The sequence below is a fragment of the Lepidochelys kempii genome, chromosome 10, assembly GCF_965140285.1.
Source record: "Lepidochelys kempii isolate rLepKem1 chromosome 10, rLepKem1.hap1, whole genome shotgun sequence".
In the NCBI taxonomy this organism is placed as follows: domain Eukaryota; kingdom Metazoa; phylum Chordata; order Testudines; family Cheloniidae; genus Lepidochelys; species Lepidochelys kempii.
In genome coordinates, this window is record NC_136389.1 from 35,901,061 (window position 1) to 35,928,006 (window position 26,946).

Consider the following 26,946-nt stretch of genomic DNA (forward strand, 5'->3'; position numbering starts at 1 on the left):
TCCATCCAGCAGGGATCAGTGAGGGTCATATTAGCAATTATATTACACTGTCTTCAATATCTAAGCCAGCCCCCAGGACCTCACTCATACTCCTGTGCTCTCTCCAGGCTCCTTGTTGTATGTTTCCCCTGCTTGAATCTAAAGAACAGAAATCTCACAGGGGATGATTTTAGCCAAATGCCTTCTCTGAGTGACTTAAATTTCACATCTCTGTATAGTTCCACCTTCTCCACCTGTGGGCGGATCCTTAGAGACAAGGTAAATTATCTCATCAGCATTTCTCACCACTGCACCTTCTGTCACCTCCGAAAACTTGACATGATTCAGCCTGACCTACCTTTGTATGAGTCCGTACTGACTATCCTGTATTACTTCACAGATTCCTAGGTGTTCCCATGTACTCCGCCTAATCAGCATTCTCTGGGTCTTCCCCACTGCTGACTGGCATCTAGTTGCTTTGATCTCCCTTATGATCCCATCTTAAATTCAGGTGTGGCCTCTCTTCACAACACCAGTCCCCCCCCTGTTACCAGAGAGTATAGGGACCTATCTCTTATGCCACCCAATTTTCTCAGGCATGGTATCATCCAGCCCTGAGGTTTTACCAGTTTACCAGCCTTAATCACTTAGTGCTGTTCCATTCTTTAAAAGGACTGTGTAAAAATGTAAGAGTTCTGCTCCTTCTGTGTATAGTGAGGGGCAGATCCAGGTACATTAGTGGCATAAATATGTTTTTCACTGTGTTTCAGCCTCACAGATCTGGCCTGGAGTCTATTCCAGCTTGTGCCTCAATAACAGCGTTGTTTACTACATTCCAGTTGTGTGGCCAATGGCTTATGCTTGTGCAATGCAACTGAAGACATAGGGTTGCACAGTTTCACTGAGAGCAGAGTCAGGCCTTGCATATCTTACATCATTGGTGATGATGCATTAGATGGAAAGCACATAGCTTGATTCTCAGTCAGAGACCAGATGGGAGTGTGCAGAGCCAACAGGTAGAAGAAACAGTTGTTTACTTGTAAATTATGTAAGTTTAACCTGGAGACATTGAGACACAATGAACACGAAACCCCGCGATCAATACCATTTTTACAGAATCACTTTTCACAACAGAGCTGAGTTTTAAGTGCCTGAATCAAACAAAGACTGTTGTAATCAGTGGACAGACTTTCATGGCTTTGGATCAGGCCCTAGATCACCTTCTCTGGTATAATCTCATTGTCCAGCAATATCCCTTGGTTTTGCTATACAAAATACGTGTCTGTTTCACATCTTTCCTTCCCTCGTCTTCCTCCTCCCTCTTTTGTGCAAACTAGGGTCCTGAATCAGCAAAGCACATTCACCTGCACTTCACTTTAAACATCTCCTAAAGTCCTGAATCCAGCCCAACACACAGAATTCATTTGTTTTTGTTTTTTAACCCTATCTGTCTCTTCTGTCAATAATTTCCACCTCAGGTTGGAAATTAATCAATCAAGTTGATTGTCAACTTCCTTGATTTCTTAATCCTTGCGCACTGAATAGAGTAGAATATGATTGATAGGCAGCTAGTACCTTTCTCACTGAAGGAATTGTGACAGAAAATACTGCAGTTACATTAAGGGGAGCTGTGGCATTTGATCCATTACAATACCTGGTATTTATATAACTACATCTGTATTCTTCCATGCTTTCCTTATTTGCTTGATTGTGATTTCTTAATGTCATTCTGTAAGTTCTCAGTTCTTCTTTGTCCTGGATAGATGCCTTTTTTGTTTTTTTTTACCCAATATTGCCAGCCCAAAACTCATGAGTCAGGCCCCTAACAATCATGAAATTATCTTTAAAATCATGAAAAGAAAAGGAGGACTTGTGGCACCTTAGAGACTAACAAATTTATTTGAGCATAATCTTTCGTGAGCTACTGCTCACTTCATCGGATGCATGCAGTGGAAAATACAGTGGGGAGATTTTATATACACAGAGAACATGAAACAATGGGTGTTACCATACACACTGTAATGAGAGTGATCAGGTAAGGTGAGCTATTACCAGCAGGAGAGTTGGGGTGGGGGGGGACCTTTTGTTGTGATAATCAAGGTGGGCCATTTCCAGCAGTTGACTATCACTACAAAAGGTTCACCCCCATTCCCCCCCCGCACTTTCCTGCTGGTAATAGCTCACCTTACCTGATCACTCTTGTTACAGTGTGTATGGTAACACCCATTGTTTCATGTTCTCTGTGTATATAAATCTCCCCACTGTATTTTCCACTGTATGCATCCAATGAAGTGAACTGTAGCTCACAAAAGCTTATGCTCAATTAAATTTGTTGGTCTCTAAGGTGCCACAAGTCCTCCTTTTCTTTTTGCGGATACAGACTAACACGGCTGCTACTCTGAAACCTTTAAAATCATGAGACTTTAAAAAAAAAGGTTTCAGAGTAACAGCCATGTTAGTCTGTATTCACAAAAAGAAAAGGAGTACTTGTGGCACCTTAGAGACTAACCAATTTATTTGAGCATAAGCTTTCGTGAGCTATAGCTCACTTCATCGGATGCATACTTTCCACAGTATGCATCCGATGAAGTGAGCTGTAGCTCACGAAAGCTTATGCTCAAATAAATTGGTTAGTCTCTAAGATGCCACAAGTACTCCTTTTCTTTTAAAAAAAAAAAGTGTAGTCATTTTTATTTATCCCTTGAATTTAGGATACATTCAGGTCACATTTTCAAGCTTTTCTCTGAAACCGTCAGGGCTAGAAACGTATATTTTTAACAAAAGCTTAAATTCTCATATAATCACTAGACTCCAGAAGCTGGTACTTTAAGACAAACACCAGATATGTTGGCAACACTGTTAGGTTCAGCCACATTACCCATGTTTACACCCCATAGATATAATGCACTAGCTGCATTCCTCTGCTTCAATAATAATAATTAATCATCATTTAATAATACCTTATACGATGTGTAATTGCATTCATAAACAGGAATAAAATTACAGCTTTTAATCTGGAACAATTTCCATTTCCTGTCTATGTCCTTCCCCTTCCCGCCACCACATCAGCAGGATTGTGGTGCTGTGATTGAATGACTGTGGGGACCAATAGAATAACATATGGGCCCAGATCTTAAAGGTATTTAGGTGCCTAACTCAACTCCTATTGAAATCAATGGGAGTTAGGAGCCAAAATACCTTTCAGGGTCTGGGCCATCCCTTTTCTGATTCCCATGCAGTAGGACACTGATGCAATCTTGAACAGCAAATATGTCCATATGTTTAAATCAAATTAATTATGAAACTCTTTTTCTTGACATTTAAAAAAATCCTAACTAACATGTATGCACAATTTGGGTCTAAAGGACCAGACAGTTCTCCTTTAACTGTACTCACTGAGAGTATGTCTACACTACGAAATTAGGTCGATTTTTTGGAAGTTGATTTTTACAAACCGATTTTATACAGTCGATTGTGTATGTCCACACTAAGCGCATTAAGTCAGTGAAGTGTGTCCTCACTACCATGGCCAGCATCGATCTACAGAGCGGTGCACTGTGGTAGCTATCCCACAGTTCCCACAGTCTCCGCTGCCCATTGGAATTCTGGATTAAGCTCCCAATGCCTGATGGGACAAAAACATTGTCGCAGGTGGTTTTGGGTACATGTCATCAGGCCCCCCTCCCTCCGTGAAAGCAATGTCAGACAATCGTTTTGTGCCTTTTTTCCTGGGTTACCCGTGCAGATGCCATACCACGGCAAGCATAGAGCCTGCTCAGCTCACCGTCACCGTACATCTCCTGGGTGCTGCTGGCAGATGCGGTACTGCATTGCTAAACAGCAGCAGCTCCTTGCCTTTGCGGCAGATGGTGCAGTAGGACGGTTAGCGGTTGTACGTCTCTTGGGTGCTCCTGGCAGACCTCGGTGAGGTCCATCAGGGGTGCCTGTACAGACATGGCTATTCTCCTCTTAGAGCACCAAATGGGAGCCAGAGACTCCAGGTCATTCTCTTCTTTAAGTTTCATCTCATGGAGATTCAGTCCCGCCTGGAATACCATGCGAGCTGGAGGCTTCTGCCTCAGGCTGCTCTCCCAGCCGGCAGCACCGCACGGTCACACCTACCCCAGCCTACCCCTTGCTCCCATGGCTCATGAAGCCTGGACAGTACTAAGGAGCAGTTCAACTATAGGCTGAGCAAGTGCAGGATGGTGGTAGAATGTGCCTTTGGACGTTTAAAAGTTCGCTGGTGCTGTTTGCTGACTAGGTCAGACCTAAGCGCAACCAACATTCCCATTGTGACAGGTTTCAGAGTAACAGCCGTGTTAGTCTGTATTCGCAAAAAGAAAAGGAGTATTTGTGGCACCTAACCAATTCTTGACATCTGATAAGGAAGATGATGTCTGTCTGTATCTGTACAAGTTTTTTCATGCAGATTCATGGACACAAATCAGATGTCAAGAATTATAACATTCATAAACCAGTCGGAGAACACTTCAATCTCTCTGGTCACGCAATCACAGACATGAAGGTCGCTATCTTAAAACAAAAAAACTTCAAATCCAGACTCCAGCGAGAAACTGCTGAATTGGAATTCATTTGCAAATTGGATACTATTAATTTAGGCTTAAATAGAGACTGGGAGTGGCTAAGTCATTATGCAAGGTAGCCTGTGTCCTCTTGTTTTTTCCTACCCCCCCCCCCCCCAGATGTTCTGGTTTAACTTGGATTTAAACTTGGAGAGTGGTCAGTTTGGATGAGCTATTACCAGCAGGAGAGTGAGTTTGTGTGTGTATGGGGGTGGGGGGGAGGTGAGAAAACCTGGATTTGTGCAGGAAATAGCCCAACTTGATTGTCATGCACATTGTGTAAAGAGTTGTCACTTTGGATGGGCTATCACCAGCAGGAGAGTGAATTTGTGTGGGGGGGTGGAGGGTGAGAAAACCTGGATTTGTGTTGGAAATGGCCCACCTGATGATCACTTTAGATAAGCTATTACCAGCAGGACAGTGGGGTGGGAGGAGGTATTGTTTCATATTCTCTGTGTATATATAAAGTCTGCTGCAGTTTCCACGGTATGCATCCGATGAAGTGAGCTGTAGCTCATGAAAGCTTATGCTCAAATAAATTGGTTAGTCTCTAAGGTGCCACAAGTACTCCTTTTCTTTTTGCGAACATTCTCATTGTTATTCCTGCTTGCTGTGTGCTCCATAATATCTGTGAGAGTAAGGGGGAGACATTTATGGCAGGGTGGGAGGTTGAGGCAAATGGCCTGCATCCGATTTTGAGCAGCCAGACACCAGGGCGATTAGAAGAACACAGCAAGGCACGCTGCACATCAGAGAGGCTTTGAAAACCAGTTTCATGACTGGACAGGCTTCGGTGTGACAGTTGTGTGTGTTTCTCCTGGCTGCAAACCCGCCCCCTTTGTTGATTTTAATTCCCTGTAAGCCAACCACCCTCCCCCCTTCAAAATAAAGTAACTATTGTTTTGAAACCATGCTTTATTTCTTTATTAATTAAAAAAAATGAGATAATGGACAAGGTAGCCCAGGTGGGGTGGGGGAGGAGGGAAGGACAAGGCCACATTGCTTATTATAGTGTAGCCACACTAAAAATCAAACTGTTTGAATGACAGCCTTCTGTTGCTTGGGCCATCCTCTGGAGTGGAGAGGCTGGGTGCCCAGAGCCTCCCCCTGGCGTTCTTGGTCGTCTCGGTGAGGAGACTATGGAACATGGGGAAGAGGGTAGGTGGTTATACAGTGGATGCAGTGGGGGGGTCTGTGCTCTTGTTGGCTATCCTGCAGCTCCAACAAACGCTTCATCATGTCCGTTTGCTCCCCCATTAACCTCAGCATCATGTCCTGCCGCTGCTCTTCGAGCTCACTTAATTCTTTCCTGGCCTCTGCCACTGAATGCCTCCATGCATTAAGCTATGCCCTATCAGTGCGGGAGGACTGCATGAGCCTGGAAAACATGTCATCGCAAATGCGGTTTTTTCATCTTATAATCTGTGATAACCTCAGGGACGGAGATAATGGGGGAGCATAGAAACATTCTACGCTCTACGATTCTGGGGGGACTGCATGGCCAACTGTGCTGCTGAGTGCTGCTGAGTTCGCCACGCTGACCAAACAGGAAATGAAATTCAAAAGTACACAGGGCTTTTCCTGTGAACCTAGCTAGTGCATCAGAGTCCAAAGTTCTGTCCAGAGCAGGCAAAATGGAGCACTCTGGGATAGCTCCTGGAGGCCAATACTTTCAATTTGCATCCACACTACCCCAAATTCAACCCAGCAAGGTTGATTTTAGCGCTACTCCCCTCGTTGGGGAGGAGTACAGAAGTCAATTTTAAGAGCCCTTTAGGTCAACGGAATAGGGTTGGTTGTGTGGACGCAGTCATTTTTAAATCGACCTAACGCAGCTAAATTCAATCTACCCAGTAGTGTAGACCAGGCCTGAGACTTGGTTTCTGGTGGGCTCCTAAATCATCCCCAGATTTTAACTTCCCAGCTTCCAGAGGGAGACTCACTATTCCCCTCTTTTTGTGAATTTACAAACATTTGCTTTATGATGCTTTTCAAGCCAGATGGACTGGGCTTAGAATTCAGACTTTAGTGATGGAAATTTGCCATCTCCTGAAATTTTCCACTGGGGACAAACACATCTGAGTCTCACGGCTGCACAGCACTGGTTCCCAGTCACGTGCAGAGCCGTATGGCTCCCAGCCCGGCCTGTGGGCAGCTTTGCAGTCTCAGAGCCTTCCTTCTTCATCTGTAAAATGAGGTTCATAAAACTTCCCTTTCCCGGCTTGAAGGCACCCCTGTCGCACTGCGGTGGTGGCGACTCGCCCTGCGCGGCGGCTCACCCTGCGCGGTGGCAGCCTTGCAGCCCAGCATAGCTGCCACCCTGGCCGCAGGCAGCTGTGTGGACCCACAGTGGTACACAGCTATTAATCCTGTTTGATGGCTCAGCTGAAACTACAAATCCCCGCATGCTGCGCTCAGCCCGACCCTATGACCTGGAGCAGGGTGCTGCGTTGCATGCCGGGGTCTGTAGTCATGCCCTACGCTCTCGATGGGCTCAATTTCCTGCAAATGAGGTAGTGTCCTCTGGTTCCTGATAGGATGATGCCGGAAGAGGGCGGGGAAGTTCGGAAAGGGGCGCGGATAGGGCGGGTGTGCTGTTGATTGGCGGGGGCGTTGGCCTATGGGCTTGAGGCAGTGGGCGGGCGCGGCGAAGCGGCGGTGAGGAGCAGCGCCGGGGCTGGCGGAGCTTGGAGCTAACAGCCGCTTCCCCCGGCTCGTGTCAGCGCGGTGGGCCCGGCTGGACGGTGAGTCTCGGCGGGAACGCCCTGGCCCATGTCGGCTCGGGGTGGGGACCCTCCAGCACGGCTGGGTCCCAGACTCCAGCCCCCCCGGGCTTGCCCCCAGCCTCTCCCTGTACCCCTCGGCGCCTTCCCCTCCCCCGACTTCCCGGGGCCTGCCCCCCACCTCCCTCTACCCCTCCTCCGCCCGTACCCTCGGGGCCTGCCCCCCGCCTTCCTGTACCTCTCCTGCCGGCCCGGAACTGCCCCCCACCTCCCCCTCCCCGGACTCGCGCCCCCCACCTCGTTTTGCCCCTCCCCGTTGGGCTTGGCCCTCCGCTACCTCCTCGGACCTCTGCTCTGTCTAGGTCCTGTCCCCCCAGCCTGATCTCGGGCCTGGCATTGCCTCACTGACCACCCCCTTTCCAGCCAGCCCTGGGACCTGGCACCCAGCGGCCCCACAACGGCATCCGGCCATGCCCCCATCAGCTCCCCCTCCCGCTGCCCTGAGGCCTGGTCCCCGGGACCCTCCCATCCTGTCTAGATCAGTCTCAGGCCTGGCACCCCAATCCCCAGCTTGCCCAGACCCTCTCTGCCCTAGGGCCTGGCACCACTGGGCCTGGCTCCCTGCTCCAGAGTAAAGACCCCCCCTCCCAAGCCCTGGGAGCACCCCTCTTGTTATACTTCCCTCCATTCCCCCATCCCCTGGGGTTGGCACTCCCCATCCCTCTGTCCTTGGGGGCTGCATGCCAAATATCGTTTTCCCCCTGTGTCTTGCTACCCCAGGGCCTGGCTGCCCCTGGTCTCCACCTATCTCTGTGGGGCCTGGCATTGCCCCAACTGAGCTGTCCCTGGCATCCTCAGCCCTGCTGCGCTAGCCTGGGCCTGGCACCCTCAGCTGGTGTCTGCAGTGGCTGACTCCCCTTGGGGCTTGTCTTTTGGTGTCCTCATTTTTGTCCCAGGTATGGCTGTGCCCCCGTCACATCTACCTGAAGGGGAGGTGTGAAAATTCTGCCACTTCATTTCAGCTTCCTGAGTGCCTGGCCTCCGGTCTCCTGGCTCAGATTGATGTGTGTAGAGGGGACCCTCTGTTTTGGAGTGGGGGATTAGGCACCTTTAATTGTGGGAGGGAAGAGAACAATGAGGTGAGGATAGCACAGCTGCTGGGAGATGGGCATGAATTTAAATTAGCCACTTGATTGATCTGGGCAGTTAAATCTTAACAGATCTGATTTCCCTCAGCATTTAAAAACAACCACAGCAGGTTTTCTAAAGGTGGGTGTAGGCTGGAGAAGGAGGTAGTATGGAGGGGGTGGGGGAGAGATGGGAAAAGCTTAAGAAGTTAGCCATCTGCTTGTCTATTTCTACCTATGCAAATTGCCGTTTTATTTTTCTGGTGAAGCTTAGCCCCAGTGGTCCAGGAATGGTTTCTTTCCACGCTAGGGAGCGGCCACACTTGCTCCCCACATGCCTGACTGTTTTGTTTGTATCACAGGATTTATGCCTTTTCAGAATAGGTAAACCTCTGACTCAGAGGCTTTGAGCAGTATTAGCTTCTTGTGTGAGCATTTTTACCAATAATTGCACCTTGTCCCAAAGGGCTGTAGCAGTCTGAAGGGAAAACAACCTTTATGCTAGAACCTGGCATTCTAAATTAGCTGCCTTTCCAAAAAAAAAAAAAAAAAAAAAGTGAGGGTTCTTTGTTGGCAGCTTTGAGAATTTAACCATAATTTGTGTCTGGATATTGAAAAGGTGCTAAAGGCAAGCAAAGAAATGAGGACCCTCTTTTCTTTTCTTTCAGGCTCCCAGCATATCTTGGTACAGAAGACCAGACATAAGGTGGAAAGGATGAAAGGTTCATTCTGAGGTTGACTCATTCTTCCTTAGCCTTCCTGCCCCCCTTTGAAGGGGGAGACAAAAACCTGTGCTCCTAAGAGCCTCTCTAAAAGTGAGGAAGCTGGCATTAGTGCTCTTTTCAGTCTGGCTACATGTTTAGTATGCGGATTGTGCCTCTTCACTAATGAGAGGGAGAATGGGAACCCAGGGAAGCCCTGTGAAGAGCTATGATTATCTGCTCAAGTTCCTGTTGGTAGGAGACAGTGATGTTGGGAAAGGAGAAATCCTGGAGAGCCTTCAAGATGGAGCATCTGAATCCCCTTACGCCTATAGCAATGGTAAGGATTTTGGAAGGGGTGGTGGGAGGATGCTGTACCCGGTAAAACGGCAGCCATAATTATAAAGAAGCTATTGATAAACCTTTTTTCTAATTGTTACTGAGTTTTTCTTACAAACTGACTTATTGAGGAAAGGAATTGTACAGTACATGATGCTCAATGGATGTGTCCCATGTTTTGCGTTGTACTTTGCTACAGTTTGGCTTGGTGGCTTATCAGTTCAGCTTCATGGGACTTTCTTTGGTGCTAATGCAAAGGTGTTGTGACTTTGTTCCTTAAAATCATAAAAATCTGCCTCCCAGTGTCATAATGGAGAAATGATCAGAAACATGTGTCCTGTTATCTGACACGTTCGTTAGATGTGCAAGAAGGACTGTTCACAAACATGGCACTTCTTGTACATCGTTTTAATAAAAAAAAAAATTTTATTTTGGAGCATTGTTGGAGGGTTAGTACAGGCACTAAACTATACTCACAGTTAGTACTCAGGCACTTGTACCAAAAGAACTATGAGATTAGCTCATATCTAAAGCTTTTGGTGAGTTGCTACTTGGGTACTCAGGAGCCTAAGTTTACTCTCTCTACCTCCTGCAAAATCAAGGTTTATAATGGAAATCCTGACAGACCATTAACTATAGTGTCACAAGACTATAATTAAGAGCCAAGGAGTGGTGCTGCTCTCTCTCCTGCATCCCCTCGCAGTAGGTATAATGTAATGCTGCCTGGCAGGGTGTAGGTCCTGTGGTGACTTGCAATCTGTCATAGTTCTCGCCATTTTCAGTGAAAATTGTGGCTCCAAGCCTTGACAGAAGCAATCTAATTCAGATCCCGGAACTCTGTATCTTCTCCAGGACCAGCCTGGGGGCTGTAGTAGTTGGCACTTGCAGTTTAATCTGCAGACAGGAGTCTGAGAGAATCAGGTGCTTGTTAACATTTGCGGTGAGACAGATTGAATTCAGAATTTGGAGGAGCGGCACAGCTTGACTCCTGACAGTTTATGCATAGTCTTTATAAGAGTTGCTGTACGAGTACATGCAAAACCTGTGCAGCAGATAGATGGCTTGGAGAGGGCAGGATAGCTGTGAGATCTAGACTTATAGTAGCAAATTAAGAGGCTGTAGACAAGACTTGACATGAGCGCTAGCATTCATATATTAAGGGTTGCTTCTGTGAGGTACTGGGTACCTGCAAAAAGGGCTCCACACCCAGCTTTAAGTGAGAGTGCTGTGTCATCGAGAACTGGTGTACTTTGCACCTAGTGTTGACTGACAAACAAATGAAAAATACAGCAGGAATAATTTCAACAGGTGCTTCTAAGGTCTGAAAAATGTAATTAAAAATCTTTTATTTGATAAGGCAATTCAAATCAATTGGAAGCCAGTAATGTAGGAAAAGAACTAGTAACTTGGCCTGATTTTTACATTATAACCATTACAGTAAATATATGAAAGAAACCAATATATCAGGAATCTATCAATATGGGCTGTGCCTCCTGCACTCTGAACTGTGTACCCCAGAAAATACTACAAGTCTCTTTATTTTAAAGAAAACTCAAAATACCTCTAATAGCTTTAAAATTTCCCATGGCTGCTTTCTGTGTGCTCTTGAACCCGTTTTTGTGAAGCTAATTTTACTGTCATATTTTGAGTCTTACTCAATGCTATTGCATTTTTGGTATTTACACTGCTTAATGGTTCATCTTGGTAAATTACATACCCTGTGACTAATAGGATTGGATAGCCTTGCAATTTGAGTGAATTTCACTCCTAGACAATCTTAACAGTCCTGGCAATCAAATTCCTCTGGCTCCATAGCAGCTAGGGTGCACCCACAAAACCCTGCCAACATGCCTCAACTGTGACCAGGCAGGGACCATCTCTAGCTGTAAAGGAAGTTAAGCTTCCATGTGCGTTCAGGGCTTCTCTCCTGAAACTGGCAGCTAAGGTTAATTTTGTATGTTTGTGGTGGTAGTGCTTGTCCATTGAGAACTTGGCTGAGATCACTAAATACTCCATATATGCCCCCTGAAGAGCAATCCAGTTTGGCCAGTACTGGTCCAGATTCAAACCAATGATCTGCAGGTGAAACACTGCATATTCCATTACCAGCCCCTCAAACCATCTGTCATAAACTCGAGACACATTTCTAATACTGTCCAAAACCCACCAAACTGAAACATTATGCAGAGGCTCTTGTGTAAAACCTAGCAATTTCTGTACACATGCTCTTTTTCCTATAAGCAGATGTTCATATTGTGCCATCCGTTTTTCATTTTAATTGTCCAGAAAACAGAACTTACCATTATCTGAGAAAAAGGAATAAGCTTTGATGGGCTGGCCTTGTGGTTAGCGCAACAACTCATTTCTCCTAGCCCCAGCTGGGTCCTGGGGGGAGTTCTGCAGTGCCCATGTGCTTAACCTCTGGTGGGGAGTGGCCTTCCTGGTGGCTACTGTTCCTGAGCAAGGAGCAACAGGCAGTTCCACATCCTTTGCCAAGGATGGCTACCATGATGCAGGACTCTGAGGTGGGATGGGAAAACCTGTGGGGAGGAAGGTGGGGAAGACACTCAAATATTGAGAGAGAAACTTAAAAAAAAAAAAAAAAAAAAATTCTAGAGCTGATCATTCCTTTTTGTGGCCTAGGACCAGGGCCTTCTATGCAGCTGAGCTTTGGTTTGTCCTTGCCCTTACCCTATCTGACTTGAGCAAAGGCCTGCACCAGGAGAGTTCTTGGCAGTCTATAGGAGTGACTTGACATGGGGCCCAACTGAGTGGGGGGGGGGGGGTCTGCTTTCATTGCAGCTGACTATGCAGACCATAAGAGAGAGAGAACCTCAGAAGCTGCAATTCCTGTTTATGTGCAGCAGCTAAAGGGCCTTTGATATGTAGAATGGACTGCATCCTTCCTGGAAGCATGTATGCAGTGACATAGTTGTTAAACTCTGGAGGCTGGTCTCTGTGAAATGAATTGGTGGATCTGACTCTAGCTCTGGACAGGTGGCCCCATGGCAGGTTACTGCTGTGCATTGGCACTGACACACACCCTTGAGCAGTCTACAACTGCAGGAGCCAGGGCTACTGAACAGCCTTGCCGGGCCTAGAAGGTGGCAGCTTGAAATCAGGGCTGAGGCACAGTGATGTGGAAGCTTCCCCTGGTGTTCCCTATGCCGTTCATCTTCAGTTAATAATTGACGTCAGCCACCAGGAATGTAAAGGCTGATGGTGTCCCTGATGTTTGCGGCACCCCCTGCTTCCTGTGGGGCAGTTACATTCCTAGGGCCCTGGCCTGTTCCTTGGGTGTATTTACTGGAGGGCTGATTTCATAAAGGAAATACTTTAAGTGAGGATGAGTTCATAGAGCTCCTCTTCTGTGGGTGTGGACTGCATTCTGACAGGCTGCTTGGTCTGGTCCAAACTGAAAGGCTTTCCTTCCAGGATGGGCCGTTTGGATACAAAGGTTCTGAAGCAATCACCTCCCTGGAATGTTTGGGCAAAGAAAGCCCAATGCAGACTGGGGAGGGCATACGTCTAAACAGTCCCAGGTTTCAAGGGGCTGAACTGTTTTTACACCCTTTCTCCCCCCCCCCCCCCAACTCATTATCCCAGTTGAAGTGGCTCCTGTCCTGAGGGGCTGGCTCGGCTCAACTCCCTGCCTCTGGCTTTGCGACCTGGTGCGTGGGGACACAGTGCCACTCCAGTTTCGCCTGACCCCCTAGGGTGAGGTTATGGAGTGGGAAACTGAGCCCAGCCAGCCTCACAGGACAGGAGTTGCCAGTGCAAGGTGGGCTTACTCCGCAACACCCTCTCCCCGGGTCTCTCACCCCCTGTGGGCAGTCCCACTTTAGCCACTTGAAATGCTGGGAGGTATGGAGGGAGTGTGTGGTCTTTCCTCCTGTTCTCCCTGATTTATACCCCACCCCACGATTACAGGCTGCCTTCCTCCTATTGCAGAAGCAGGACGCCCTGGGAGCCTACCTGTTTCCTTTCAGCTAGAGGAACCTGCGAAGAGGGGTACAAAGCCTACCCTTTCCCTCGAGGCTACACATGCTTTTTCCTCTCTGCCTTCTGCTCCTGCTACCTTGGGCAGAGAGAGGCTAGCATGGCACCTGCACTCTGAGCCCTGCTTAGCAGCCTGTGTTGCAGATAGACTAGCTAGACTAAAAGCAAAGCCGTGTGCCTTGTCCTGCGTGACTGATGTGTGCCCTGAACATCTGTCACTTCATAGAGTTTGAGGTCAGAAGGGGCCATGAGATCATCTAGTCTGACCTCCTGTATAGCACAGGATCCCAGTTGCCGCACATGAAAGCCAAAGCCACAATGAGACCAAAGTATTACAGCCCACAGGAGACTAGACTGTTCTGTACCACAGGAAGAGAACAGGAGGAACCGGGGTGCACCAATGCCTGAAGCCCCTATAGTGGCAGGGAAATGAATAAGTGAGATACCCAGATGATCCTGGCAAGCGACCCATACCCACATGCTGCAGAGGAAGGCCATCGTCCCTGCCAGTCTGACCTGAGGGCAAATTCCTTCCTGACACCACATATGGTGATCAGTTAGATCCTGACAGATTGAGGTGGTGCTGAGCATATTCTCTGAGTCCTGACCCTCACTGTCCAATGTCCCATCTTCTGCTATGATCATCCCTGATGCTTCCAAGTCAAGAGATTAAACAAAAACCTAGAAGACATTGGTGGGGGAAGATCCCTTCCTGACCCCTGCAGATGACTGGCTGCCACCCTGAGGCAGAGTATTTAGGACAGTGGAGCCCAAACTTTTCCTGTTGTATCCCCCTTAGCAGTAATGGAATCTGTTCACGTCCCCCTCCATTCCTGCACAGTTGGCTCAGCAGAGGAGCTCGGGCTGAAGGCAGGGCTGAAGATGGGGGAAGAGCTGGGGCTAAAGGCAAAGCTGGTCTGGGGGTGGAAAGGGAATGAGGACAAAGCTGGGCCAGGGCCAGAGCTGGGCTGGATGGCATTCCCTTCCTGCTCCCCATGGGGGCTGCCCTGGGCCCTGCTGTACACCCCACTGAACGTTCCTCCGTGCCTCCCTAAGGTGGCGTGCCCACAGTTTGAGGACCACTGGTTTAGGAACATAAAACTAACTGGAAATGAGTCCCATGGCTGTTGAGTCCTGCCCCTATCATCACAAGCAACTTGTCATACAGTGCATTTATAAATTTGTCCAGCCCCCTCTTAAAACTAATTAAGTTGTTTGCATTAATCGAATCACATAGTTGTCTTGTCCTTGTCCTCCCCACAAATGTTGCAGTAGCCAGGAGTACTAAAGCACAGCAGAAATGCCCCGATTGCATTTCTTGGCTGTTCAGAGCTGTCAGGCGTCTGGGCAAGTGGATGCAGTGTGTGTGTATAGCCCTGAGCCAGGGTGTGAAAGGCAGATCTGTTCAGCTGGGAAGATGCTTGTTCCTTGCAGGAATGCATGTCATTTAGATAATGCTGTGTCACAAATCAAACCTCTTACTGAAATTCAAGCTGCTCATGTGCTTGCACTTAAATAATCTTGTCCAGCCTGTTCCTTTGGCTGAGAAGACTGATCTGTTATGTGCTGTGTCACAACCAGATGAGTCTTGTTAATTTCTCTTTGGATTACTTGATAGTGTGCACAAGTGACAGTGCTGCCATGTGAGCAGGTGATCAGCATCCACAGGAAATAGTTTGTCTTAATGCTGGTGAGGACCTGTCTGCAGCATGCTTTCCTGGTGGGCACGTGCTTCAAAACATTTTGCACACTCCCTTGGAAAAGGGTCCTCCTTGTCCCTGCTGCTAGCCCCCATAGGGAACCTGTTCTACTCTGTACCTGACTTATCCTTTCCTACACAGATGGGTTTGGACTGGAATGGGATAAGAAGCTTTCTTTTCCTACTGGATCAGAGTGTTGAGCATCAGTTTGAGCAGGTTTCGGGAAAGAGGTGTCTGCTAGATATAATAACCCTTACAGTACAGAGAGAAGCACCGTTTCTACGTGCTCTAGAACCCCATATGGCATCTCACGTTTATTCAGAGGGCTGTAGTGAGCTTTCCAGCAGGGTCTTCGTTATAAAATGGCCAAAGGTGGGGGTATGTGGAAAAAACTAAAATAAACTAGAGTCAGATTCTGACCTTCCACAATATAGTTGTTCACGGGCTCCATTGCTCTGAGAAACTGTTCAGTCCTAAATGATTAGACTTAATAAAAAAGAGAGATTTAATTGAGCTTAGGGGGTGTGCTATTTTTGATACCCCTCTTCTCTTTCCTTCTCTCTGTGGGCTTTCCAGTTTCAGTAATTTTCTAGTAAAACTCAACTAAACAAGTTAAGGGGACTTAAAATGAGATTTCCCTGTTTCCATTTCATGCTATGTTCTCCACTCTTTTTGAGGTATCCAATGTAGGGTCTGGTCATAGTTCTATACAACTGTGTACGCTGCTGGCCAGGACTAGGGTACGAAGAGAAGCAGGATATAGCGGCGGACTTGCCAGTTACAGAAATAATAAAACTCAGCACAGGGTGGACACGGATGCTACTGGCTGGAACTTTGACTTCACTAGGTGCAAGAATCTAGGTCAGTGTTACTCTAATGTGCTTTCTCTGGGTAAGAGGGCAGGCAAGTAGTAATGCTGTAGAGCAGGGGTTCTTTTTCTTTCTGAGCCTCTCCCCCCCCCCCCCCATGCTATTAAAAAGTCCACGGCCCAGCTGTGCCATAACGACTCTTTTTCTGCATATGGAAGCCAGGGCTGGCCTTACGGGGTGGCAGGCAGAGCAACTCAGGCTTTGGCTTCAATCCTGAGTAGTGGGGCTTGGGGCCCTGGGCTTCAGTCCCATGCAGTAGGGCTTTGGCTTTCTGCTGTGGGCCCCAATGAGTCTAACACGGGCTCTGCTTGGCAGATCCACTGAAACCTGCTTGTGGCCCCCCAGGGGGCCCTGGACCCCTGGTTGAGAACTGTTGCTATGGAGAATAGATGGATGTGCTGGTGAATCCCCAGGAGGGGGTAGGGCACTTCACTGTGATATGAGGTTTCCCCCAATACCTGCAGATTCCACCACACTATCTTTAACCCCATACGTTCTTCAATTAAAGTTTCCTCTCATTTAATCAGCAGTAATCCATTCAGGTTGTTCTCCAGAGCAGATCTTGTCTTCTGCCCAAGTCACATAGAATCGCAGAATATCAGGGTTGGAAGGGACCTCAGGAGGTCATCTAGTCCAATCCCCAATTTCTGCCCCAGAACCCTAAATGGGCCCCTCAAGGATTGAACTCTCAACCCTGAGTTTAACAGGCCAATGCTCAAACCACTGAGCTATCCCTCAGTGCTCCCTTTGTCCCCTTCTCTGACCCGTCTCCATGTAATTCCCTACTCTTGGAACTACCCTCTTTACTAAGTCGTATGGGCTTTCACCCTCTGCTTCAAATCCTCCTTTAAAATATCCTCTAAACAAACATAATCTTACCTACAGTACCCCGGTATCCTTCCACCTTGTCATCACTCAGTGCATTAGCTGCATATTTTGATGGTTTATGTAGCAATCCTCAAGTTATCCTATAGGTCCCTAGCCAAAAGACATATCCTTCTTGCAATCAGTGCATGCAGGAGTGGAAAGGAGGGAAAGATTGTCTCCTTACAGTAAGGACCGAAGAGCTTCATCCTCTTCTCCACACGCCTATTCCTGCCAAGCTTCTGAGATCCACGAGAGAGAGGCAGCATCCTTCTCCTCCCATTGTATGTGTTGCCCCCCCACCCCACTCCCATGAGGTCTTCCTGGAGCAGAGTCCTACAGTGAGTGGAAGTGCTGCTCTGCCACTGTTTGACTTGAGAAATATTAGCAGACAAGTTAAATTGTTTAAGATTTCTGCGTGGACTGCTAACTCTTTCAGAAGAAGGCCTTTGTCTCCTTTTTTTCTTGTCAGCATGCGGTTAGTCTAACCTTCCCCTTTTGGGGTGCACAGGAAGCATCTGTCTGACTTACACCCAGTGTTTACTAAAATCTTGGAATGGGGCAGTCAAGATATAGTGCCCTCTTCTCTGACCAGCACCAGTTCTCTAGGCGTAGATGCTGTTGCATTGCTTGGGCAGACTTGTACGTCCAAGGCCCAGATTTTTAAAAGGTATTTAGGTGCCTAATTCTGATTGATTTTTTTCAGTGGAATTTGGGCAACTAAGTACCTTTGGAAATCTGGACCCAAGTGGATTTTTCTTTACGATATTGCAGTGATGCATCAAGGACCCATCAGCAGCATGTCGGGGAAGTGGGAAGGAACAGCTGTCTTGACACCTGTTCTCTGCTGCTTCCCCATCTTTTTTTCCTGGCTGAATGCGGTTGGATGTGTTTCATGGTGTCTTGACAGAACAGTATTTTCCATATCGATATAGACATCAGCTGTCAGTTTGGGCTGGCCCACTAACAGGCCAGTGGCTGCAGATTTAATAGTCCGGGAACTCTTCAGTGTGGCTGCATTGGCCATGCTTCTAGGAATCTCCTTCTATTGCAATCGCTTGAAGTACAGGACAAGCGGAGAGCAATTGTTACAGTAATCCCTTCCTGATAGCTGAGCTGATAGCACTCACTCCTGTTCCCTTCAAGGAAATGTTTATCTCCACTACAGTAGGGGAACAGAGCTCTAATCTAATCAGAGCGAGCATTGAATCCAACCATTTCCAGCACCTCTAGTTTTTCCTTGTCTCCTTTTTTTAGTTCTTTTGTGTGAGCAAACGTTCCTCAGATTTTGCACTCCTTGTAAGATCTATTTTCTGCTTGATGTGAGTTGGGTGGGGCTAATTCTAAACAGAGGTTATAGGCAATCCTGTTCCCACTTAAGTTATTAGGAGTGTGACCATGCAAGGTGCTGAACATCTTCTAAGATCCTGAAAGTCTTCAACTCTCATTGAGGATTTTTGAGGGTGCTCTGCACATTATAGGACTGGGCTGAGGTTACCTCTTTGGAAGGGACTGGTTGAAGGTAGGTTTTAGAGTTACGGAACAGATTTATAATGCAGTGGATGGGGGAAGTGCTCTATGGATGCTTGGAAATGCTAATACAATGAATCACAGATTATAACACACCTCCTTTTATATGTCTGTTTATCTGTGATTAAGACCCCTGCATCATATCACTATGGATTTATAGCTTATACAGCTGAAGTTAGAGGTGTATATTTAATAATTAAAAGGAAAAGTGGTGTTCTTTTGTGTGTTGTTTTTTGCTATCTTGCTCTTACAACATCCCTATTAACCAAGCAGTGCTTGTTTGATGAAAAAGCTAAACCTTTGTCTTGACACAGCATTGCCCAGTTCTTTGTGGAAGGGCTGCAAGCTCAATACAAAAGTTACATGCACTTTGCTATGGAAAATCTTTGTCTTCCTTCTCAGTCAGCTTCTGTTACCAAGCAATTCCCGACACTCTTTCCTCAAGTTCTACTCTTTGCAGAGGGAGGGGGAAGGCATCTTCCTGTTGCATCTGTAATGGTACTTGCAGTAGCCATGCAGAAAGTTTGAAATACATTTGTGGGTAGCAATAAGTGTGGCTCTCAGACTTCCCTTCAGCTCACTTCTGCATTTCCTTCCCCTGATAAGTCAGTCTGTGCCTCTCTCTTTCTCTTCTACCTTCCACTGCCCTCCAGACTTATTTCTCAGAAACTTTCTGTATGTTATCTGTTTTCTTAGCAGCAGCATTACGTCACCTGGGCTTCTAGCCTATTCCAGGCTTTGGGTGAGTAGGAAGAAGCTGTCTAACTTGGAAAGCGTTGGAACTGGTGTCCCTTCCCTTCCTATAAATATTCTGGCGCATGTCGGGGGGCACCTGAAACCCCATACACTAAAAGGAATTTCCTTAGAGAATGGTGGTCTGTGCCTGAAGTCTGGTGATTGCATTTGGGGTGAAGTTCTGTTTTGTGGGAGGCTTTTCTTTTTTGCAGATATCATCCCCCCCATTAATTAAGGTATTAAAATATAATGCTAAAACATACATGATTCTTAAAGATCCTTTATTTCTTTGTTTACACTTCTGAACAGGCATCTATTGCCATGTCTAATATTTTGATCTATTTTGACATTAAACTTGTACCCTTTTTACAATGTTGGGAGCTGATGTTCGCATTAAGATGTATCATGAAGTGATTTGTTTGTCATCCATACTATGTGATGTGGTGGTCATCTCAACATAAGACCTGGTATTTATTGTGATAGGATTTTGTTAAGATTGACACACTATATTTGCTGTTGGGCCATTTTAGGGAGGGAGGCACACTAAAATAAGAATTGAAAAAGATGCATTAAACAAGTGACAATGTTTAAATGGAAAGCAGCAATGCAATTCTGGGTTCATGTTTAGTTACTCTGTCAAACCCTTCAGACTTCTGTGTATTCCTAAAGGGACTTCAATTGAATCTAGTTTAAGAGTTAAATACTTCCAGGTTCTACACTAGCTAGAGTGACCAGATGTCCTGATTTTATAGAGAGTCCCGATATTTGGGGCTTTTTCTTATATAGGCACCTATTACCAACCACCCCCGTCCCGATTTTTCACATTTGCTATCTGGTCACCCTAACACTAGCCCTTGAATCACCTCCCAGCACTTGCGATTTTACAGTCCCACTTTACTGTCTTTTAAAATGTTGATTTTATTTTTTTTCTCCCTTCTGCTGTTTGAGATCGACACACAGGAGAAGCTACAAAGTTTTTGATTTACAGAAGAGTCCAGAGACTCCAGTTGGCATCAGGACCCCTTTAGTCAAGAGTCTAGAACAAACAGCGATATGCAGTCTGCATCCCAAGGAGCTTGGGGAAACTGACTAAATACAAAGACTTATTTAACAGCAATGCACTTTGTTTCCTCTCTTTCAAGTTTGTTTCATCTTAGACTGTTTCCACTGCCAAAAAGAGGTGGTTTTTTTTTTAGAGAGAACTAATATGCATTAGTTACCTTGCTGGAAAGTCCAGTGGAAACAATGCGCAGGTAGTTTTTACAGTGATGTAGCTGGGTGAGGTCAACACTCCCATACGCAGATGAGCTCGCATAGCTTCATCATGGTAAAAATTAGAGCCTTGTTTCCACAAGGATTTTACAATGAGATAGCTTACATGTTAATTATCTTACTGTAAAAACACACCTTTTTTGGCAGTGAAGCCATAGCCTCTGTCCTCTTAGGTGTTGCTTTTAACGTTAGGTTAAAAACTCATAGTACAATTTTAAAATATACAATGTTCCTTTAAAACTTAAAACACTGGAATCATCTAGACTTACAGCCAAACAAATGTTTAGCCTCTCAAATGAGGGAAGTAGTTAGGGAAGTAGTTCTATGATTGCAAGTATGAGTGGCTCTTTTTCTCTTTGCCTGCCCCCATGCATCTTAATTCTCTCCATTCTTTCCCTTCCTTGACACTACTGCATCCCTAAAGAGACCTTGCACTTTTATTCTTTCTTTTAACCAAAGAAAACTGAACTGAACTCTTCACAGGCCAGAGCTGTGCCCTGACTATAGATCAAAAGGAGGGCTCATGGAGGTCTTAATTAACTGTGTAGTCTCTGCTTGAGAGTAGCTTGCTTGGAAACCAAGTCTCTCCTATTCAGATATGAAGCAATATTGCTGGAACACTGCAGAATTCATAAAGGAGAATACAAAGGAGTGTACCTCTAATTTTAGAGCAAGTTGGGGGGGGTCAAATACCTTGAAGTGGTGTATGCAGTGTTGTAGCCTATGTCAGCAATTGGAAATGCAAACTGATGTGTGAAACTTCTGCACTCACACCCCTGTTCCCGTAAGCCAAATGTAGAGGTAGGTCACAGTCCTCCAACTGTGGGAGCCATAGAGGGTGCTATAAGGAAAACTGCAGCCAAGAGTAAGGGTCCCAATCTCTTCCTGTATTCATTATGAACACACTGGTCTCTCCATAATTATGATAACGCCATTGTAAATCTGATGTTTTTGATACTTTTCCAGACCTAACCAATTTACCTGAAATTCCCCAGGAAATTTGCATCAGCTGCGTTGCCCAAACTAGGCATTGATGCCATACACAGGTTTTGAAGCGTACATCTATGAATTCTGCATGGTGCCTGTGCTCCACACTTCCAAAGTACTACATGCTGTCCAGCGTTCAGGTTGTTTTGTTGTTTTTGTTTTTTTTAAGAAACACAAACTTTATCTCTAAAGTTTCAGGCTTTGGAACATAGCTTTTCCCCAAAACACCAATATTTGTGTTCCCCTGAAATTATTTTGACTATACTGAATATTTGTCTAAGAACAGATCTATAATTGCATCTGTGTTGTAATCTAACAATGCAGATTGTTATGATGCTTTCTGATTTCACTCAGTCTGTTACCAAATGCAGCTGTATAATTTTATGGCGAACTGAACTGTAAATCCTGAAAAAAACCTGTGTTGCTTCTGTGCATAAAATCAGTCTTGGTTTTTTTTGTTTTTTTTTTTTAAAGACCAAATCCACTAACCATTCCCAATTCTAGAATGAGTCTTGACTGTTTCTCTGGCTTCCTGGGTGTTCACTGAAATTGTTTGGAGCTTTAGGAACAGATTTGCTTCTGGCTCAGAACACAATTTTCAGATGCAGTTGCCATCTTTAAATGAGGCCTTGAACAAAGTTCTGCTGTGAATGGAAACTGTAGCTGCTTAAGTTCTCTCCGCTGGATTGCAGAGAGAGAAACTAAAGAATGAGGTATTCTACAAATCTGGACTCTTTACCTGGTGTGTCAGAACATGCATTCTGCTGCTGTCCATGTACAAAACCCAATTTGCAATACTTATTTGTATTGTACAGTACCTGGGAACCCCTGCCATGAGCCACAACCCCATTGTGCTCGGTGCTGTACTCTCATAAAACAAAGACAGTCCATGCCCCCAAAGTTTAGATTTTTAAGTGGAAGATGAAAAAAATTGTTGGATACAGACGGGGAGAGTTCAGAGCATGTTTTGTTTAAAATCTTTCATAACTGTAGTAACTCCAATTCAGCAAGTAAGTTGCTATCCCTCATTTCCAGGATCTTCTGATGCCCCTGATGCTAAGCCTCTTGTCAGTTTGTTATGTGTGCCCCAGTTTCCCAGACCCAAGCCCACTTTGTGCATTGCAGTCCAAGCCATTCATACTTTAGTTGGAGGCAGCTAATATGAGGCTTCTGCAGATCCTTCCAAAACATGGGTATGTTGCCACTTGACCACTTCTAGGGATAAATTCCTAGACTCAAAAGAGGAAGAGTCGTAATTCCTAATGGGCACCTGTAGTAACAAAAGAATTTAAGAGTGAAGAATTAAGACTCAAAGCTCCTTGCAGCTGCAGCCCATCATGACCTGCAGCAAGAATAGATCTTGCATTTGATGTTCTGGTAAGCAGGAAGTGCCACAGGCTTTAGAGCAAATGGCTACAGGATAGACCAGGCAAGAGACCGAAACCAACATGCTGCACGGTAAGAGAGCATAATTGTCATAGTCACTGTGGTTCTTCCAGAATGCTTGGTGTAGACTGAGACCTTCCCTTGCTGCTATCAAATTAAAGAGGCTTCATGAACTGTTTCCAGTGTAGTGACATTATCAGTAAATAGTTTCCACTCCTTCTAATCTGACTGCTATTTCAGTCCTAGCACTTCATGCGCTATCCAGGATTATTCTGATATTGTCCTACCTGGGAACTTTTACTGTATCTTTTAAAAAGAAAATATAACCTTGGTTGTATTTATTTTGACCATAGAAAGCACAGGCCTGAGTTGACTGGTTGTGGTTGTTAACCTGTTTAAAAGACACAAGGTGGGAGAGGTAATATCTTTTATTGGACCAACTTGTTTTGGTCAGAGAGGCAAGTTTTTTGAGCCACACAGAGCTCTTCTTCAGGTATTACCTCACCCACCTTGTGTGTCTAATATTCTGAGACCAACATGGCTACAACTACACTGCATTTAAAAGACAGACCCGTGGAGAACCCTGTTACTTGGCAGTGAAGATGAGTATTTCTATATCTACTAAATATATTTGAGTACACAAATTGGATGAATATGAACATGATTCTGGCTGTAATAAAGCTTCTGTCACTCTGTAAATCCATTGGAAACCCCATCTTTCTATGGCTTATAATTCCGAGCTGAGAAATTCCTTACCACTGGTAAATCTAGGTTCAGATGTCCTCAGTGTTTATCCATTATTTTAACATAAAGCTTCACCTTTTTAACTCAACACGTTTATCTATTTGTAATGCATTTTTCTGGAAGACTTAGGGTCACTCACAGTTTATGATCTATAGTTGGAAAGTAGCTCCTCAAAGTTAACTGTATTTTCTTTTGCTGTGCATTTATGCCATGCAATATTTTCTAAGTAATAGCATTGTTACTCCATTATCAGGGAGTAACCTAAATACCTGCATCCTGTCTGCAGATGGGGCATCTATACCATTCCCATCAGCTGTTTTCATAGCCGATAGAAAGTTCTGAATGTATAACTAGCACTCATTGCATACCATAGTGTAAAATACCCTTTTAAACTGATAGCAGGTAAGCTTCATTGTCAGTGTGCAAGAGTGAGGAGGGCCATATGGACTCCTCTGACAGTTTTGTTAGAGAAATAGAATGACAAACTGTTAATGTTTTGTTAACTTATGCAAACAAGCAAGAAACCATTCAAAGCTCAGTCTCACAACCAAGACTGATAACTCCCTCCTTCACTCACTTTCTTGTGAAGACAAGAAGGGAGCAGTTAGGAGTAGAAGATCAGTCAGGATTTTGAGCGTTAACTCTATCTTCCTGATCTTTTAGGGTTCACCTTCTGTTTTGTTTGATCTGATGCATCTGTTTTACTTCAGAGTGAATCTTACCATGGACCTTTCTGGCTACAGATCTGTAAACAAGCAAACAAAGCTCAGATGAAAATGTACAAACCTGGAAAATGGGCCATATTGTGTGCCAGGTAATGCACACTGAAACTGTTCCTCTGAGTGAGAATTTAAATGCAGAAGAACGGCAGATGAGTGGCCATTTTTAGAATCTGACTTCATGCTTTATTTTATAGTCCCTGAGGGCTATGCTACCACAGTGTGTCTATCTGTAGTGGTGCAAAGGAAGACTTTCCTAAAACAGTGCCAAGGAAATAATAATTACAAGGAACTTTGAAGCCTCTGTGGACCTTTGGCGGAGAAGGTAGTGAATCTTTCCTGCTGCCAGTGCAGAAAGTCCCCATAACAGCAGACATCGCTTCCTGTTGTTCACTGCATGCCTCTCTGACTCCATGGGGAACAGCCATCTTTTCAAAGCAGCCCTCTGTTACAGCTTCCACTTCCTTGTGGAATACAGTCATTATGCAGGAAAATGGTTCCCAGGTGGCTTCTGCCTGCTGTAGAGTATCAAATTAAAGGATTTGTGGGGAATGTGATCATTCCATATAGATGACATGTGAAATACTGATTGATTGCTCTCATTTTTGTTGCATGTATAATCTTGCACCTCTTCTTCCCCACCCCACTTAATACATACTTATTGGAGCATCTTTAATGCTGGACATGATAGAGAAGCTGGGGCTAGGACTGCTGCTTGGGGATCAGCCAGTCTATGGCTTTTTGTAGACCAGCTCTGCTTTGAGCATCTCAGTTCCTGGGTGTTTGGAATTATTGCTACCACAGGGATGGGCAAACTTTTTGGCCCGAGGGCCACAGTGGTGTCGCAAAACTATATATAGAGGGCCGCGTAGGGAATGCTGTGCCTCCCCAAACAGCCTGGCCCCCGACCCTATCCACCCCCTACCACTTACTGCCCCCCTCAGAATCCCCAACCCATCCAACCCCCCCACTCCTTGTCCCTTAACTGCCCTCTCTTGGGACCTCCCGCCCCTAACCGCCCCCCAAGGCCCCACCCCCTAACAGGCCCCCTGGGGCCCCATGCTTATCCAACCCCCCTGTTCCCCATCCCCTGAACCCTGTCCACACCTCCACCCCTTGACAGGCCCCCCAGGACTCCCATGCTTATCCAACCCCCCCAGCTACCACCACCAGGACCTCCGCCCCATCCAACCGCCCCCCGGCTCCCTTACAAGGCCGATCAGAGCAGCATGTCTGGCAGCCGTGCCATCCGGCCAGAGCTAGACACGCTGCCACTCTCCCTGGCAGGAGCACGCAGCTCCGCCACCCAGAGTGCTGCCCTCATGGCGTAGCTGCAGGGGAGGGGGAACAGCAGGGGGAGGGACTACTGCTGAAGGTCACTCACCTAACTTAAAGTTTTGGATGAACAGTCTCTGAATTTTGCTCTGTCATCCAGAACATGGGTCAACATGTGGCATAAGGAGTCTGTCACTGTGTGAAAAGCATAATGAGCTGGTGGAACTGACAGCCTAAGATAGTCCAATATTTCAGCACAGTTCCACATAATGGGTTAGACACTTTGTGGATAATGAGAACCTCTGCTGTTGCATGAGAATTAAAAATAAGGGATATAAACACTCATGCTTCAGAGCATAAGCTAGTTAAGTGGAGAGATGAAGTAACACCTTTCCTTGTGTGCGAATATTCCTTTTTGGGTTTCTTGCTCTTCTCTCTGATGTGTCTAATATTGGCCGCTTGTAGGGTACTGGACTAGACAGCCCATTGGTCTGATCCACTATAGCATTTTCTGTGTCCCTAAGCAGAGCCATTTTACGGCATTACATATAAAACTCACTCAAATTCTGTAAGCTGCGAAAATGCCTTTTTAAATTACCCTTTCATGTTAGAAAGAGCCTTCTGAACCCAGGTGTGTAAATGTCACCTATTATATCCACTCTGTCCCTCTGCCATCAGCTATGAATTAGAGAAGTCTGTGACCAGATTACTTAATATGAATTAGTCCTGAGCAGCCAGTAAAGTGCTCCTATTGAGGATCAAGTATTTAAATTTGCTTTTGGAACTTGTCACTCAGTTGCAAGGCCTATGAACAAGACTGGCTTGGAGTGAAGATACCATCAGTTTGTTAATAAGGCAAAGTCGTTGGCTTTATGAAAGCCCATCCAGAACATCACCTTTGCTACAAGTCTGACCTTCAAATAACCTTGCTGCTCTTACACACACTAGTGAAACTCTGTCCTTAACATCTGAAAAGCAATAGATTGTAAAGCACTTGGGAATATTTACCTACCAGATTGCCAGCTTGCTTGACTGAACATTCCTAACATTGCAAGCTCTGAACAGAAGGCATCTCCTGCATTTGATACATTCTGTTAACAGACCTTCACAATGGCGCTGCACCTGCAAGAAACACTCAACATGCTCTATATTGAAAAATCAGTTGCTTTCTCAAAAAAGAAAAGGAGGATTTGTGGCACTTTAGAGATTAACAAATGTATTTGTGCCATAAGTACTCCTTTTCTTTTTGCGGATACAGACTAACACGGCTGCTACTCTGAAACTTGCTTTCTCAAAGGTCACCTCTTTCGCAGCTCATCGAGAGAGAATCGCACAGCCTTCCTTTTCTGGTCCTCATCTTGATTATGCTCTGCTTGACACTGGCACGACAATACAAAACAAGGTAGCCTCC

The 26,946-nt window shown here is 45.7% G+C and overlaps 1 protein-coding gene across 1 annotated transcript in view; it reads left to right on the forward strand.

The window, feature by feature from the left end:
• The first annotated feature begins 9,299 nt into the window (after positions 1 to 9,299).
• RAB40C (RAB40C, member RAS oncogene family) overlaps positions 9,300 to 26,946 on the forward strand; it is a 65,261-nt gene continuing 47,614 nt past the window's right edge. Inside the window, exon 1 of the mRNA XM_073362867.2 lies at positions 9,300 to 9,456. Coding sequence (XP_073218968.1) covers positions 9,303 to 9,456 — 154 coding nt within the window. The 5' untranslated portion in view covers positions 9,300 to 9,302. The remainder of the gene's footprint in view (positions 9,457 to 26,946) is intronic.